Genomic DNA, 17,295 nt, shown 5'->3' with positions numbered 1-17,295 from the left:
GTTTTGGCAGTTTTTATGCACAGTGCAATCAATAAAACTGCCCGAGCATTTTTTTTTCAGGAGCTACAGAATCTCTTCATTTCCACCAATTGTGACAATGTTCTAAGCAACAATACAGGGGTGGGCTCGTTTTCTAACCGGCCATTGGCCGTCTGAGTCGCCAATGTATTTGATATTCCTTGGCTACATATTCTCCAGACCTCTTTCCTAATGCTTTTCCTCCAAAGATCTTTGTGGAGTTTAACAAGGAACTTGCAAATCTTCCAAACTGTTACTTGAAACATTGCTTTATAAGGTCACAATGATGCTCTACCAATCCTGTGAGTAGTTGTTACAGAAACTCATTCTTGTTTTCTACAATGTGCACTGTATGATGTTTTCAGTTAGATGTGAATTTGGCTGATCTATTTACAGACAGAATGTAAGATACTGCAGAAGTTCTGAAAGCAGGCAAATTCTGTGAAGACTGTTCACCAAGGGCTAAAGGTGGCTGGACGTACACTGGGCTGGACCAATGAGCCTAAACAAGAGAGAGGTCAGAATTTGTCTAAGTCAGATCACATGACTTAAGATGGGTATGAAAAGCCAAGTAAAATTATTCTGAGCAGTTGAAGTTAAGGCTTTGGGAAAAATTGCATCAAGGACAAAGTTGATCAATCTCTATCATTATTTTTCTTTCACCATGACTTTCTTTTATCCAATGCTGTTCCTCTTTCTCCCACAGAGAAAAAGAAAGACCTTTTTCTCCTCAGGAAACAAAGAATGCCCTTTATCTCCTAACTCCCAGCCAATCAGCCCAGAGCACAGATCTCTGCCAAGGACTATCTGAATATCAAGGTAATTTCCTGCCTCCATCCCTACAAGACTGAAAATGGAAGACCTATTATACCTGCCAAGAATTGGATCTTGATCCCTTAAACTTATTTCTCATCCAAACACTGAGAAGAGGAGACATTTTGAACACTTGTGAGCTCCTGGCCTTGGTGTGACTGTCTCCACTTGGGCGACAGGGAACAAATGGTGAGCCACCAGCCCCCACTCAGAAGTGTGGCACAGCTCAGCATATATTGAAAGTCACACATCACCAACAGTCATGGGCTTTTGTGTTCAAAGACTGCAAATCATGTTTATAAGTTAAATGATACGAACTAAAAGTAGGGTAGTATTAATTTGTATTAATTACAAAAATAATTTTGATAACTAATTAAAGTAGAAAACTATACTTAGAGCTTTTGGTATTAGATGGCATCTACTTAGTTGAGTGATCTCAGTTACAGCAATTTTATTTAAGAGACAAGGGGCTTTTAAGTATATATCCAATTGTGTTTCTTTATATACATATTTGGAATCAAAGAACAATGTGTTAGTATATCAAGGAAGGAACAGTATATTTAATACAAGCCATAGTTAGAAATTAGATCTACCAAACATTGGAAATACATATCCCAAAATGATATAATACCACACTTTTTGAACCAAGCTGACAAATTAACAAAGAAAATTTGTAGAAACACCTAATGCTACAATTCAGTTACTATGTGGCAGGCACTATTCTAGACAATCCACATATATTCCTTTTAGTGTTCACAATAATCCTATTTATTTAATCATCTCAGTTTTACAAATGAGCCAAAGGACAGTCAAGAACACGCCTGTGGTTGCACAGTGACTAAGTTCCCACATGGTGCAGCAGGGATGGAAACTTGGCAATCTGGCTCCAGAAGGCATGCTCTTCAGAACCATCTGCATTCTGGACTTTTTAAAACAGAACTTCTAAACTTGCAGGAATCAACAACTCAGGACCTATTATCTTTCCGTAAAATTTAACACTGCATACTTCATCACTGTACTACAATCTCATCTGAACAAATTGCTGTACAAAAAAACAAACCTATTTATCACTTGGTCTTTATTTCTAAAAATGACTGCAAAAAAACCTGGACTATATGATATGTATATGATATACACATATTGAATTCACTGCTTTCTGTGCACCCCCTGCTCTGGTGAAAGTGTTCCATCCATTGCTAACATCATAATTGGTTGCTGCAGGGATGACTGTGGTTTTCAGAACTAAGGAATATTATTCAAATAAAGAATAAAAGAAGCAGAATCTTTAAAAACAAAGGTCTTGTTTTCTTTCTTTTTTTTTTGTATTTTTAGTAGAGACGGGGTTTCACCATGTTGGCCAGGCTGGTCTTGAACTCCTGACCTCAGGTGATCCGCCTCTCTGCCTCCCAAAATGCTGGGATTTCAGGCTTGAGCCACCACACCTGGAAAGGGTCTTGTTTTCATATAAATGTCCTTGTTAACAAAAAGGAAAGGCTGCCAAAATAAAAAATTGTTTCTAAGGTGGCATCTTAAAAGACAGCTGTATGTACCACAGCCTCTTTCTAAGAAAAGACCTAACCTCACAAATAAGTTTACCTGGTTAAAACAACTTGAACCAATCAGCTTATTTGTTCCTTCTCTGCCAGGATATTTTTAGATGACTATCTGATAAGCACTTCAAACTCCCTAAGAAGCTTATCCAAGGCCCTGCCATTCAACCCTGAATTGGCTTTTGAAAAATACTTTCATGCTAAAGTTCTTATAAACGGCTAAGTGGTGGTTACTGGCAATTCACCTTGCAAATGATGAAAATCCCATACGAAAGCATAAACAAGTGAAATATACTGTTGGGCAAAGAGAAAAACCCGCTAATCTAATTTGCAGCTTTGGATGTACGTCATCACACAAGTAGTATTACATCAGATATTTAACAGAACTTAAACATTTTTCAAAACAAGACATTTAAACAGAATTCTTTTAAAAATTTCTAGTAAAACCAACCTTAGAGAAACCAAATTTGCTACATTCCTAAATTTTATTTTTTATCCTTACAAACATTTCCATTTCCATTGTGTTTTTAGCAACTGTACAATTTTACATTGTACAATTTACCAATTAGAGCATCTCCAGTTGTTTCGAAGGGCTCATAGATTTAGAGAAACCGAATTATACAGTAGAGAAAGACGATCAAGGGTAAGCTTTCTCCTTCTCCTCTTTAGTGGAAGATAATACGCTAACTGTGATTAAAGTAAAATCTGGTAGTGGACAGAAAGATCAAGAAGGAAGACATGGCACCAAAAATGAGCGAGATAAATGGGAGAATCCCTGCATAGTTATTGCAAATCAGTGTTGAAACATGCCAGAATATTAGCATGAGTTATTTCATTACAAAATACATAGACTAGATCTCTCGCTCTCTCTCAGTATTTTCAGCCATTTGTGGTATAATTGAAAGAGTGAAGAAACACAAGCACTACTGAAATAAAAATGCAAAATACTTAATATGGTTTTATTTTTGAAAGTGAAGTCCCTTTATAATTTTAAAGTAAACTGGAATAAAGTAGTGAAATCAAGATGTTTTCCTCAATTAGAAAATTAAGTATCTTAAATCTTAGGTTTGACTGACATGTAACAGAAAAATAAATACTTAACATAAATGGAATGATTCAAACCATTTCTTAAACTTTAATTTCAAACTATACCAGAAAAAAAAACTTTTTATAAAGCTATGTTCACAATTTTAGTAATGCAAAATAAAAACTGCTTATATGGAAGGAATTAGGCTCAGCCAATTTCTGTGGCTTTGGGGATGAGGTATTTGCTAAGTCTAAGCTAATATGTGTAAAGATCACTTCTGAGTGGATTTTCATGTTAGGTGAAATCACAGTCAAATCCTTCACAAAGAAATGTGGACAAAGCTTTAAGACCAAGTAAAGATGCTATTTTGAAAAGGACAGGGATCCACATTTTCTTCAGTATGTTTCTATCCGCTAATGGCTATATCTGCCTATTCTGTTTATTTTTGCGTTTAATGAATGTCAATTTGGCCAAGAGTATAGAAGGAAAAATCAGGGTTTACTCACCACAAGGAGTCCCTGTGCCACCACATTCCATTCTATAAAGGAAGTGAAAGTGCTCCTCCCTTCGGTCTGATTTACGAGAGAGAAAGAAAGAGAGAAGGTTGTAATGTTGCTACGCTACTTAGAGCTCCATGGTGAGGAAATGGGACAATAAAACCTGGCGTTACGAAGACTTTTTAATAACAACAAATATATTGCTCTCAACAAATAAGCCACATAGATCAGCCCTGGTAAAAGGAAGTAAAAGGCATATTTGTTTCCCTAGAGAAAGTTACCAAGAGCTCTCCCTACTTGTGCAACAGTGGCTACAGTGGTGGCATCAATCACTTAGGCCAAAATCAAGGCTTAATTTTGTCTAAAAAGAGAAAAATCTAGTATAACATACAGGTGAAGTTAATCTTGGGTAGAACTACTTCTAAAGAGGTAAGGCATACGAAGGAAACTCAAAAGGTTAGGAAACTCTCAAGCAGTTGAAATTCATAATTCTGGGAGACAAGAGCTCTCCCATGGGATAAATTCTCAAAAGAAAATGATACTATTGCCTCTTCAACCAAGAAAAATAAAAGCCTGTGAAGCCTCATGTGAGAGTTATGCCTAAAGCTGGGCCGGGGTCAGAACATTTGCTCACACATATTTTAGTTGCTCTAATGGTAAAAAAACAAAAACCAAAAAACACTCCGGCATTTATTACTTAAGCCTGTTCAACTCACGTTACCACTTTCTAAAATGTTTCAGTAAAGTTTTCTCAACAATAACTCAGTTCTTAGTACCAGACTATATCAATTTTCTCTATAATCTTCTTTAACTTTTAACTCACGTGACTGAGAATTCTAAAGCACAAAACGAACTCACAAATTTTAGGAGACTAGAGGGCTGACAAAAATGCCAGGTAAATCAAATGTACATAATTAGCTATTTTTCATTTAATTCTACAAGTAAATTTGGAAAAAGGATGTTTGGTACCTCTAACATAATATAAAGCAGTCTGCTTTTCTGAAAAACAAAAATTATATTATTCTTTCAAGGAATAGATACTTCATAGAATAAATCAAAACTTTGTTCTGTTTTATATGCCATGAATCATTAAAAAGATTATCCTAGCTCAAGAAGTTTCTCAAATGATTTCTAAAATGACAACTACTCTTATCTGGGAAAGAGGGAAGATATACATAAGTGAATCTGCTTTTAAATAATTTAGATGCATTTGCTAATTTTTTTTAAGTCTACAACAAAATATTTGGGGGCCAAGATTTTTCAAGGTTGTTAATTCATCAGAAACAATTTCAGTGAAGTATTCTACAGATCACCGAGGACAGACATAAACTTTTAGGAAGGGAGTGCATCCCTGGCAAACACCACATACAAATACGACTCCAGATAATTACCCTGCCAACATCTCAAAATGAACAGTACTTAAATAACAGGGCCAAAGCCAGCAAAACACCCTGCTGGATGAGCCATCATGATGAAGGCTGGGTTTACTTAAGGCACTGTAGAACCACCCTTGTCCTCGGCCTTAGTGAAGGGACAGGGTCTTTATTTTACTTAAGTCAAAAACCATGACAAGTTTGCAGAAGATCTACAAATAGGTTCAAATATTAAGTTATGAAGCAGAGAACACGGGGGTATATGTGCTTTAAAAAGCTTCTCACAAATGCTGTATAAGATGTAAATCTGCAAACAGATGAGGTGAGAACACTGATCTCCAATATAAAAAGAAGGCAATAATTTACATTACTGAAGTGATACTGAACCAAACAGTTCTAGAGACTGCAGAGAGTTAACTGTTTCCATGTCAGCATCGTGATTAATTTGACAAATGGACTGTTTCCTCCCTTTTGTGAAAACAATTTCAAAGAACAAAGAGACTAGGAAGACAGTAAGTTTTTATGGAAAGAAGACTGAAATACAGGAGAGTGAAAAAAGAAACCATTACTTAAAAAACTGCAATCAACTTCTTTGCTGGTCTATTTCACTTCTTCTTATTTCTTTGAAACAAAGTCAGACTGAAGGAAAGAGCACTTTTTGCTTGCTGAAAAGGATGGAACATGACATCACTATAGGCAAGACAAATCGAATAATCTTTAATCGAAGTAGAAAACACTGGAATAAAAACTATCAGAAGGCAAAATCTGGCTATTTCTAAATAATCATTTGGTAAACCTAAAAAGTATTTTTATATTCCTAAAATATTTGAAAGGTCTTAGACTTAACATTAACAATAGCTTTGTTTAATGTAACTTTCACCTTACCAAATAGTTCAAGTTTTGTGACTTTAAAAATAATGCTCAAAGAGATATTTTCTAAATTACTCAAAGAAACAAAAACTGCAAACTATATTACTGTAAGCACAAATTACTCAATTTTAACAAACCATACTTAAGGCACTAAGACATTAGGCAGGATTTTCCTATTCTGTGTAACTTGGCTATCCTGAAAGCATCTAAAATTGTCTGAACTCCGTTTCATTTAAAATTTAAATGAAAATGTAAGTTTCATTTAAACTCCTATCATTTAAAACTGTTGAAACTGTTACATAATTTTAACTGCATTTCATGTTTTTTATACATGTAAGTATTTATTACTGATAGCATGAAATTAATTTTTCAGTTACTCCAAAGCAGAAATAGCAAGAAGTGTTTGCAGGGGAAATCCTCAATGGAGTCTTAAATGTAGTGTGTAACAGGCTGCCCTCTAGTGTCATTTTAGCTTAACTTTGAAAGTAGAAAACATCTTATTTTCAAATGCTACTCAAACAAATTTAGATTCAAAGTATTTCAAACTAATGTAAGAAAGCAATCATCTTATGTGCTACAAAAAAAAAAAAAAATTAAAATATCTAAAACAGGTTAGAGGTAGGGATAACTAACCACTAGTAAAGTGAATACTGGAAGAGGATTTAAGATTTCCCAGTTCTCTGCAACACCTTTTAATTTTCAGGACAAACACTTTAAGACTTTTTTTTTTTTTTTAAAGAGACAGAATCTTGCTGTGTTACCCAGGATGGAATGCAGTGGTGCAATCACAGCTTACTGCAGCCTCGAATTCCTGGGCTCGAGGAATCCTCCCACCTCAGCCTCCCAAGTAGCTGGGACTACACGTATGTGCCATCACACCTGGCTAATTTTTTATTTTTTTGTAGAGACAGGGTCTCGTTATGTTGCCCAGGCTAGTCTTAACTCCCAGCCTCAAGCTTCCCTCCCACCTCGGCCTCCCAAAGTTCTGGGATGACAGGTGTGTACCACTGTGCTGGTCTAGAAGACTCTTCTAACACTATTTTATGTGCCTTGTTCTTCCACGTAACAGGGGCTATGCAGAAATGAACTTGAGTGCAGCACACTTTTAGATGCCTGTACAATATAACAAGGTAGAACTTCAAACAACTGTCCCCAAAGAGAGACCCTTGGGATCATTGGCAAATCACCACTGTTACTTAGTATACCTCATATGTGTGCTAACCAATGCCCAAGGAAGGGAACACTCCAGAAGGAATATAGTCATTAGCTTATCTATCATTTTAATGTTTTATCACATTGTGCCAACAGCCACTGAGCACATGACATGTCTTTAAAAGCCATCCACATAAACATGGCTAGAACATGAACTTGATGCACATTGTTGATCAAAGAATAACTAAAAAGTAATGTAGCTGATAATGTAGATGTGAAAAGTCCTACATAGTATTAGTTTATTTTCTTTCTTTACTTGAGACAGGGTCTCACTCCATCACCCAGGCTGGAGTCCAGTGGCATAATCATGGCACACTGCAGCCTTGACTTCTCAGGGTCAAGTGATTCTCCAACCTCTCAGCCTCTGCAGTGGGTGGGACCACAGACATGTGCCACCATGTCTGGTTAATTTCTTAATTCACAAGGTCTTACTATGTTGCCCAGGCTGGTCTTGAACTCCTGGCCTCTAGCGATCCCCCTACCTTGGCCTCCCAAAGTGCTGAGATTACAGGCATGAGCCACTACATCCAGCAGTATTAGTAATTTTGTATCATGTGTTTCACCTGACTTTATCTAAATTTCCACGTGTCTATTCGCTTTATGCAGTTCCAAATAAAGATGTATATTTAGTAATGTTTTATTAGATTGTATTTTGGTCTTCTGAAAATGAACTAAAATGCCATGATATTATGAAGCTCCCAATAGTGATAAAAGAAAATAGTTTATTGTGGTTAGGTTTTGTTAGTATTAATGTACCACGCTACAAATGCCTTTAAAAAAGTTTGTTAATAATAAGGCCTTCTTAAAATTTCTCCTAAAAGAAAAAAGGATGTACTAGAAATAACTTAAATGACTAAATTTCTAAAACTACCTTCCCATTTGATTAACTTGTGACTAATAAAATATGTAACACTAATTCACTGTTATCCTGGAAGGCAAGTAAGTTACAGAATATAGCATGTAACAATAACAGGAGCTGAAGTTTTATAATTGTTTTACTCCATGTAATCTTGCAAAACAAGAATTTTTAATCCTTTTATAATGTGGTCATCATAATAATTATTCCAATTTATAACGGGAGGAATTTCTATCAAAACTGATTAAGTCTTATTTTTAAAAAGACCATATGTATTACTAAATATCAAGTATACGCTCATTTACTACTTTAAAAAAGAATCTTTCATGGTTTTAGTCTTTTTTAAAAAAACATATAATTGTGTATATCAACCACTAATTTTTAACTCAATTGCTATCGTTAAAATATTTTATTAATTATATGTTTTATACACCATGGAACAGTCACCATAGCTCAATGAAGCCTCACAAATTATTGTCCATTTTAGCATTTTAGAACTTTCACAGAATGAAATGTATTTAGAAAAGTGATGTATGTCAGAAATGTAACTTTGACATTTATGATAAGAATTAAATAAAAATGCTGTAAAGAGGGACTATATACAGAATGGAGACACACTGGCATAACTATACAAAGAAAGAAAACCGTAAAAGCCAAACTTGCTTTTAACCTCAAGACCAATAAAGCATTAAGCTTCATGTAAGCTTAACACCTTCACCTTACTATTCTTAGTTTTGGTAGAGAAGAAAAAGAAGAAAACTGATTATTTGTTCTGGTCTACTATGAGCCAGGTACTATGCTGGGTATTTTTTTTACATCTTCCAATCTTTGTGGTAAAAGATGCTGAGCTCTCAATAGCTCCTTTTTGCTGATGGGGAAGCATACTTAGAGGAGTCAGGCAGTTGTGCACAGCTCACAAAACAGTCAATGTCGGGTCGGGCTATCTGATCCTCCCCATGGGACAATGGTCTTCCAGAGTTCTTCCACTCTCACAAATCAGTCTCATCTATAACCAGTAACTAAGGCTCCACGGACCATTACAACAATGATTCTCAAACGAAATGGAGGAACCCTTATAGTAAGAGCTCCTGAGGAGATTCCTTTCCCACTCCAGCCTAGAACCCTGTTCTTCCTACAGATGATGCCTACGAGGCCCAAGGACTTCGGGGAAATAAAGGCACTGGTGACTTAGGAATGTGGTAAGTAGGTCTTTGACTTTCATTCCCAGGTCCTTTCTACACTGCTACAAAGCCTCCAGCATTAACATTATTTTACTGGCTAAAGCAAAGTTTCGGTTCAAAACAATTCTGGAAAAAAATAAGCATATAAAAAATATAATATTATATAAACATATTATATAATATCCATTAAAAAGGTAAACAGTGTACGCATGAAGGGCCAAAGTGTGGATGAAACTGTATGAATTATTCTTACTTTGCAACCACTACAAGTATTAAAAATAAAGAAATATTATACATTTACAATAGTTAATGATCTTAAACTTACCTTAAGCCATAGCAAGGCAAAGTGAGGAGCCTGAACAGTGCCAGGAAAACTCTTAAAGGAAGCAGGGTGAACACATACAAAAACGCATCCAGGCATAGAAAGATTCCAAAAACCATCAGCTGAATTTTAAGGAGAGAAGAAAAAAAAAATTTTTTTAAATACTTGTAAATGAAAACTTCAAACAATCAGAATTTCTAAACATTATAAAAAATTAATTTCTTAAAACTTAGCCCTGGGAATAACAAATTAATAGTTCTACTCTTCAATGAATGAGTCTGTGCTTCCTGCAGAGCCTTTGGTTTACGACACACAGAAGAAATTACTCAAAAACAAGTTGCCCTTGACCATAGTTAATGGCACATAATCTGGATGTCTTTCTGAGTACTTCCTCAAGCTCTAAAGATATTATGGAAAATCTTTATTCCTCATAATTTTGCTATTCCTATTTATTAGGGTGCTTCGTTGATGGGAAAGACTGGAATATATATTGAGTTACATTGTTTATGTTAAAAACATGCACACTGATCACTAAGTTTAACACAATTTCATATGCACTGAAACTTGCTGCACTCAGAAGGCCTTATTCTTAATTCCAGGACCAACCTCTTAGCGTTTATATTTCTCCTTCTTTCTTGAATACTTGTCATACTCTTTCTTTTTGTGGTAACATTAGACACTCTTACTTGTTAAGTTTAGGACTATACTACACAGAGAGAGGGTGAAGTCTTTTGAAGACTTGGCCAAGTAGCCACCCCTAGGCTAACAAACTCAGCTACCCATTTTAAGAGTGGCGACTTTCTGTATGTCTGGCACACAATTATGGTATGATACATATGCCCGAGCCACAGCACTCCATGTATCTTTAGTCAATAAATTGCCCTACCTCCACAGATTGAAATTCACAGTTATAGACTGAACTGTGTCCCCTATCAAGTTCCCAAGTTGGTACCTCAGAATGTAACCATGCTTGGACATGGGGTCTTTAAAGAGGTAATTTAAGTTTAGGTCTTTAGGGTGGGCCCTAATCCAATATGACTGGATTCCTTATAAAAGAGGAAATTTGGACACAGGCACAGACAGAGGAGAGATATCAAGACCGAGGGGGAAGGCAGCCATCTGCAAGCCAAGAAGAGGCCTCAGAAGAAACTACCCCACTGACACTCGATCGCAGACTTCCAGCTTCCAGAACTGCAAGATAATAAACGTCTGTTGTTTAAACCACCTAGTCTATGGTACTTTGTTATGGCAGCCCTAGCAAATGAATTCACATGTTTTTAAATCGAAGAATACATTTTTTAAATTTTGGATAAAAATGTCTCAAAAATATGCTACACATATTTTTGCCAGATTTCTTAATCTGAATATATAGGCCCTTTTTTTGTTTTCCACAATTTAGACTCATTATGAACAGCAATGAAAATATGATGCTAAACCCCTAAGTCACATGCTGGTAGATTAACACAGAGTCCCAGTGTTGCATGTTTTCTTGTCTTACACACAAAGCAGTGCAGTAGGAGGTTGAGCAAGGTCCATGTAGATAGAATTTGTGGTCCTTTTCTATTACTCTCCTGTCACTGAGAAGCCTTTCCCTCCTTGGGAGTGGACTGCTGGTTCAGTACTGAGGGCAGAAGCTTCCAGACACCCGACGTCCCCAGAAGGAGAGTTTGTGATCCACTAAAAAGTTGCAACTCAGTCTGAAAATCAGGTCCCGGAGAGGCAGCCAGATTGAAATTTAGTTCCCTCCTAGGCAGCTTCCAAGGCACTGAAGACAGTTCAGCTCAAACTGACTACAGAAAGCTTTGCAGAAGAGTATACGAGTGGGAACACACTGGAAAGTTCTTTGTGCAAAACTGAATTAAAAGTACTGAGTTACAAACTGCAGGCATACAATTTTAAAATATTTTCTAAAATTCATTCTCAGCAGCGATTTATCAAAATGTACATGTTTCAAAATAATCTTATGCTTAATAATCTTCAGGTACCTCTTCAAAATAAAAAGAGTTATAAGTGAAAACAATCAAAGGACAGAAACGTTCATCAGGCTCTCTGTCTCTGAGAGCTCTTGTCTGGAAGGACTTCAGAAGCCTTCTACAGGTTCTGGGCAATGCAACCGGGCACTGGCCAGGTGCTGGCTCCGCCTGTGCATGGCCGCAGTCCAGTACCACCCACACTCTGCAGTGAGACAAGGAGTTGGCCCAGGTTCTTGAGTGGTGGAGGCAGAGCCAGAACTTCACTCAGTCTGCAGAAAACTGAAGCACTATTTCTACTAATGACACTTTCATTCATCCTTCTGGCCTCATTACCACTGGATTTACCATTATACATATTTCAAAATAAAGTTTAACCTAAGTTTTTAACATCTGAACTTTAATGCTAAGGAAATTACAAAATGAAAATTATCCTGTGGCATTGCAAGTAAACAAAATATTCACTTGCGAAAATTTCTGCCACCTGCTCTTATCATATTTATTTTGAACCTAATAGAACTGCAACTTAGCATCTGAAAAATACCTGCCTCAAGAGAAATAAATCAATAAAAACACCAGCCTCTTTCTGTGGGGAATGAAGCAAGGTTTCTTTATCTTTCAAAAAATCTATGCTTCCCTTTATGACAAAAATCTCCTGCCCTTCTTTTAGCACCATTTGAAATTTCAAAATGAATAATACGTTATGGCTAAAATGAAAGAAGCATAATGATTTTGCAATATGCCTCCTTGAATTACATTAACCATCTTCTGGAAATTCTGAATACCATCTCCTCCACCACAACCACCAAATACCACCTGCTAGTCAAGGATCGCTGGTCTAGAGTGTTACAAAGTAGGAGTAAAGAGGCTTAGTCTCACTTTTACAAAGCTTGTGCTAAAGCTTTGGGTCTACTTCTGTAAAAGCAGAGACCATATCTTGCTTAATATTGCACTGGGAGGAAAGACATCTTCTCCAGGGAATTCACGACCCAGTGAGCTTGACACAAACCGCACAGTAAGTGCTGCATGAATGATGTGCTCTGGAAACACAGGTGAAGAGCTTAGGTCTGTAAAGTGTGTGTCTTTGGGGATAGGGGAGAGTGGCATGCACACCACAGGGAAGGAGGTGCAAGAGATAGCAGAGATGTCCCACAGAGGAGAGAAGATGGGCACTAGGCTTTGCCAGGAAGTAAAGAGGACAGAATTCCAAACCAGCGGAAAAGCATGCACAGGTACAATGTGAGTAGCCTCCTAGCGGTGAGGTTAGGCTATAATCATTATGCAAGAGGCATGAAAATCACGTTTAGCTCATTGCTAAGGAGCTCAAATTTTAATTCTTAGGTTCCAAGGCATCCTTGTCTTTTGATTGTTTTCACTTATAGCTCTTTGTACCTGAAGATGATTAGATTATTTTGAAACATGTACATTTTGATAAATCTCTGCTGAGAATGAATATGCGCTCAATATACCCACATGTAGGGATCAATTATCAGCAGAATGTCAAGGGGAACAGGATATCAATAAGAAAACTATAAATGACTGACTTTGAAAGCAATTACTGCAGATTCAAGGTTATCTCTACAATAAAATCATTTTAATCATCTGAATTAAAAAATTCATGCCCCAGAAAGTCTATACTCTAGGAGATGGCCAAAAAAGGGATTATCATGAGCCAGGTTCTCTTATGATAGGCAAGCTATGTAAGCATATGTAGCCATGGAAAACAAATCAATTGAAGATTTTAATTTGTAGGACTATGCACATAGAATGATCCTGAGACTTTCTTGTTTCTCTTAAGTCCAATCCATGTTGAATAGTGTTATATTTTAAGCATGTGACCCACATTAACTTAATCCTCACAACAACCCACCAGGCAGGAACTATTACTTGGTATTTTGCTTGCTAGAGACAGGGCTTAGACAGGGCTGTGGTGCTCCTGCTGAGAGGCTGGAATGATGCAGCAAGGCAGGAGTGCCCTCAGGGTTCAAGGCAAGACTGAGTGTGACCTAAGGAACAGAGGTCTTAGCTGCTGCTCTAGGCTCTGATCCTATACCTTCTATCTAGGATCAGATCGAGGGAGTGGTCAGCACGCAGCACCACAGCAGGCTGCAGCGAGCAGAGAGGACAGTATGGAAGGAGAAGAGCCATCAGTGTGAATGATCACAGCAGCCTGATATAGGACAATGAAAGAGAAGAGAAATTTAAGACTGTTTCCAAAGCTGAAATGAGAGAAATAAGCGACTGATTCACAAAGATAAACATGGCCCCATGGTGCCAAGTTCAAAAATTATCTTTTAAATACATCAATAAATGCGGTAGAGGCCTAAATTTAGGCTTTGCTGGTTTGTCTTAGAACTATTTGATGGGTCTCACATGCTGAACCTCCCCTGAAAAAATTAAGAATGGTAAGACAGTTGCAGAAAGAACGTGGAAACTACAGTCACCACCACCACAAGCAGGGTGTGACAAGCCTCGGAGAGAAGGGGAGAAGCACCAGCCAAGGCTGCTGAGATTTGAGACATGTGGATCCCTACTGGCTTTCCTGCTTCTTAGCAGCCACACAGAGGGTACATCTGCGCAAGCGTGTGTCACCAGCAAGAGCTGCAGCATGAGAAGAATTTAGAGGGATGATTCTCTAAACATGTTTTCATGAAATTAGAAACTGACTAGGATGCCCAAGAAAACACTGCCACAAATACGGGTCTGAGTAAGTACTCTCTATTAGTTTCACAGTGAAATCCCAGGACTGTTTTGCTGAAATAAAGGTGAAACAACAGTCATTATGTTTTCTTAACATATACCTCACACTGACATAAAACAAAAAGGCTTTATATGACATTTTAAGTCCATGCATTTGAAATGGATTTATTTTTTTGACTTAAAATGTCATATAAAGCCTTTCTGTTTTATGTCAGTGTGAGGTATATGTTAAGAAAACATAATGACTGTTGTTTCACCTTTATTTCAGCAAAACAGTCCTGGGATTTCACTGTGAAACTAATAGAGTACTTACTCAGACCCGTATTTGTGGCAGTGTTTTCTTGGGCATCCTAGTCAGTTTCTTTTGGATTATTTTTTTTCCTAAATGTTAACCCCGGCACGACCTTCAAAAAGGCAAAACTAAGTTACTCAACTAGACATTTAAATCTTTCCATCTGCCCTCACCATTCCTCATAGGCAAACTCATTCAATGAATCATGCACTATCAGACCTCTTGACATGACCTAAGCCCAACCTTCTAATCATAGAAGAGAGTAAAACCCAAGAGAGATTTGATGCCTTGATCAGGCCTCAGCTATTACAAACAGACTCAAGAAGCTAAAGTTGTTGATGCTTGATTACAAATAATTCTCCTGTATGACAGTAATCCTTCTCCCTTTCAACAATAGTTTATGCCTAGTAATAACAATATATCAATACTTACACCTTCAATCTGACAAATTTAAAGCTTAAAAAAATTTGCTACATTGGTAAGAAAACTAAGTGGTTCTATTTAAGTCTAAGCAGTTGAATTTAATTTTTAGAAAAATGCGTTAAATAGCTATAATGTACAAGGCATGGTAACAATGAAATAATGAATTGCCAAAAAGCACAGAATTACAAGATAAAGAAAAGTCAACAGAATATTTTCATTTTAGTTTAACCAGATATGCAAACTTACATGAACATATATAAACACGGAAAAGAATATTGCTGAAAGGTTTCATGATAATTCACAACATACATCTGACATATTTAACACAAGAAATAAATACCATGAGAAGGGAATAAATAAATCAAATGAAGATTTTAATCTGTATAATTAAATTATGTAATTGTAGAATTAAATTAGAATTTTAATTGTAGAATTATATTATATATTAACTATATTCATGGAAGGATCTTGAGCTCTCCCTGCTTGTTTCACTTCCAGTGCATGTTGAATATGACTATAATAATTTTCCAGAAAGCAAGCTCTGAGGGACGGCTAACCCAATAACCATTATCAGTTCTTTTCCGTTTGTTGGAAAAGCATAATAATCACTGTCCTAGCCTCCTCTGCAGCTGGGGATGGCTATGTAGCTCTGTTTGCACAATAAGACAGAAGTGGAAGTATTCCAGGCCACGTCTGGGAAATCTTTCAATTCTTTATAAAAGGCATAGTCAAAAAGGTGGCAATGCCCACCCCATTTCTTTCTGTTTATAATGCAGATGTAATGCTGAGGTTGCAGCTGTCATCCTTCTACTAGAAGACAACAAGCAAGAGGACCCAAAGCCAATTTGCCAAGGATGGCAAAGTAGAAAGATGAAAAGGACTTGGGTCCATGACAGCGTCATTAATCTCCTGCAACAACTGAGACCTCTTTTTTTCTAGACTTGTTGAAAAAAATAGTTTCCTACTTGTTTAAATCACTGTTAACCAGTTTTTCTGTTCTATACAGCTAAAAGCATTCCTATGAAACACATATTTAACAGTCTCCTTCCACAGACTCGACTCTAAAGCCTGACCATTCAACATAACTAGATCTAGTCTATCTCTTTTTTCGAGACAGGGTCTCGCTCTGTTGCCCAGGCTGGAGTACAGTTGCATGATCTTAGCTCAGAGCAACCTCTGCCTCTGGGGCTCAAGCAATCCTTCTGCCTCAGTCTCTCAAGTAGCTAGGACTACAGGTGCGTGCTACCACTCCTGGCTATTTTTTGCAGAGACAGCATTTTGCCACATTGCCTAGGTTGGCCAGCATGTGTCAGTGGTTTCCCGTCCACACTTAACAATTTTCCACCTCTGGATCTTCCTAGCATACCCATCCCATCCTACAAAGCCTATACAACAAAATCTCCCTCTTTTTCCTTCCTGGATCCTCATCCCAGGCCTGTTGTTTAAGCACGCTTACCATTCTCTAAATTCTTCACATTTTATTTATACTATTTAAAAGCACTTGTCACTTTGTATCCTGTACCATAATAACTTATGGATCTGATATCTCCTAAGCTAGGTGTGAGTCTTGTTTATCTCTGTATTCTGCATCGCAAAAGTGCCTTCTTGGAACATAGAAAGTACTCAAAACATAGATGCAGCAAATTAATAATTAAGTGTGTAAGTCATCTTTACCTTTCTAAATTAGAATTTAAACATACCTGGGAATTTTAGAAGATCCTATAATGTGTATTTCTTTACTATTTAATGTAGCTTTAGATTCACAAAGATGACAAAATTAGTCCTTAGACCAGAGACAAGTTTGACCTGATGCTTGGTACACTGTTCCTAGGGGACCTAAATGGACAGCATACGCTACTAGCACATACCTCTACCAAACAATGGTGGAAGGAGAGATCTGTCTGGAAGTCAATGTAGAACTGCCACAGTGGAGTGGGCACAGGAATTGGAGCTTTAATAGTATATATATATCTTGTAAGGCTGTTGAAGGGACTGAACGCAAACACACGTAAAGTGCCTAGGACAGTACCTAGCACCTAATTCTTACATAGCAAACATTATTTATTATTCACACAGAAACAGATACAAGTGGTGGGATGTAAGTGTCTAAGTCAAGGCGGGGTGTGGGACAGTGAGAAATCACTCACCATGAATTTCCTCTTTAGGAAACTGATGCTCCCTGCCCCCGATT

At 37.1% G+C, this 17,295-nt stretch overlaps 1 protein-coding gene across 3 annotated transcripts in view; it reads right to left on the bottom strand.

Annotated features, from left to right (window-relative positions):
* Positions 1-17,295, bottom strand: part of TAPT1 (transmembrane anterior posterior transformation 1) — a 66,012-nt gene that overhangs the window by 32,136 nt on the left and 16,581 nt on the right. For all 3 annotated transcript variants that reach the window (XR_002730600.1, XM_023206952.1, XM_023206953.1), the window contains one exon: positions 9,723-9,841. Coding sequence is in view for 2 of the 3 variants with exons in the window: in XM_023206952.1 (XP_023062720.1) it covers positions 9,723-9,841 (119 nt within the window). In the remaining variant the exon portion in view is untranslated. The remainder of the gene's footprint in view (positions 1-9,722; positions 9,842-17,295) is intronic.

This window comes from Piliocolobus tephrosceles, chromosome 3 (assembly GCF_002776525.5).
Source record: "Piliocolobus tephrosceles isolate RC106 chromosome 3, ASM277652v3, whole genome shotgun sequence".
Classification (NCBI taxonomy): Eukaryota; Metazoa; Chordata; class Mammalia; order Primates; family Cercopithecidae; genus Piliocolobus; species Piliocolobus tephrosceles.
This window is presented reverse-complemented; position numbering and strand designations above follow the sequence as displayed.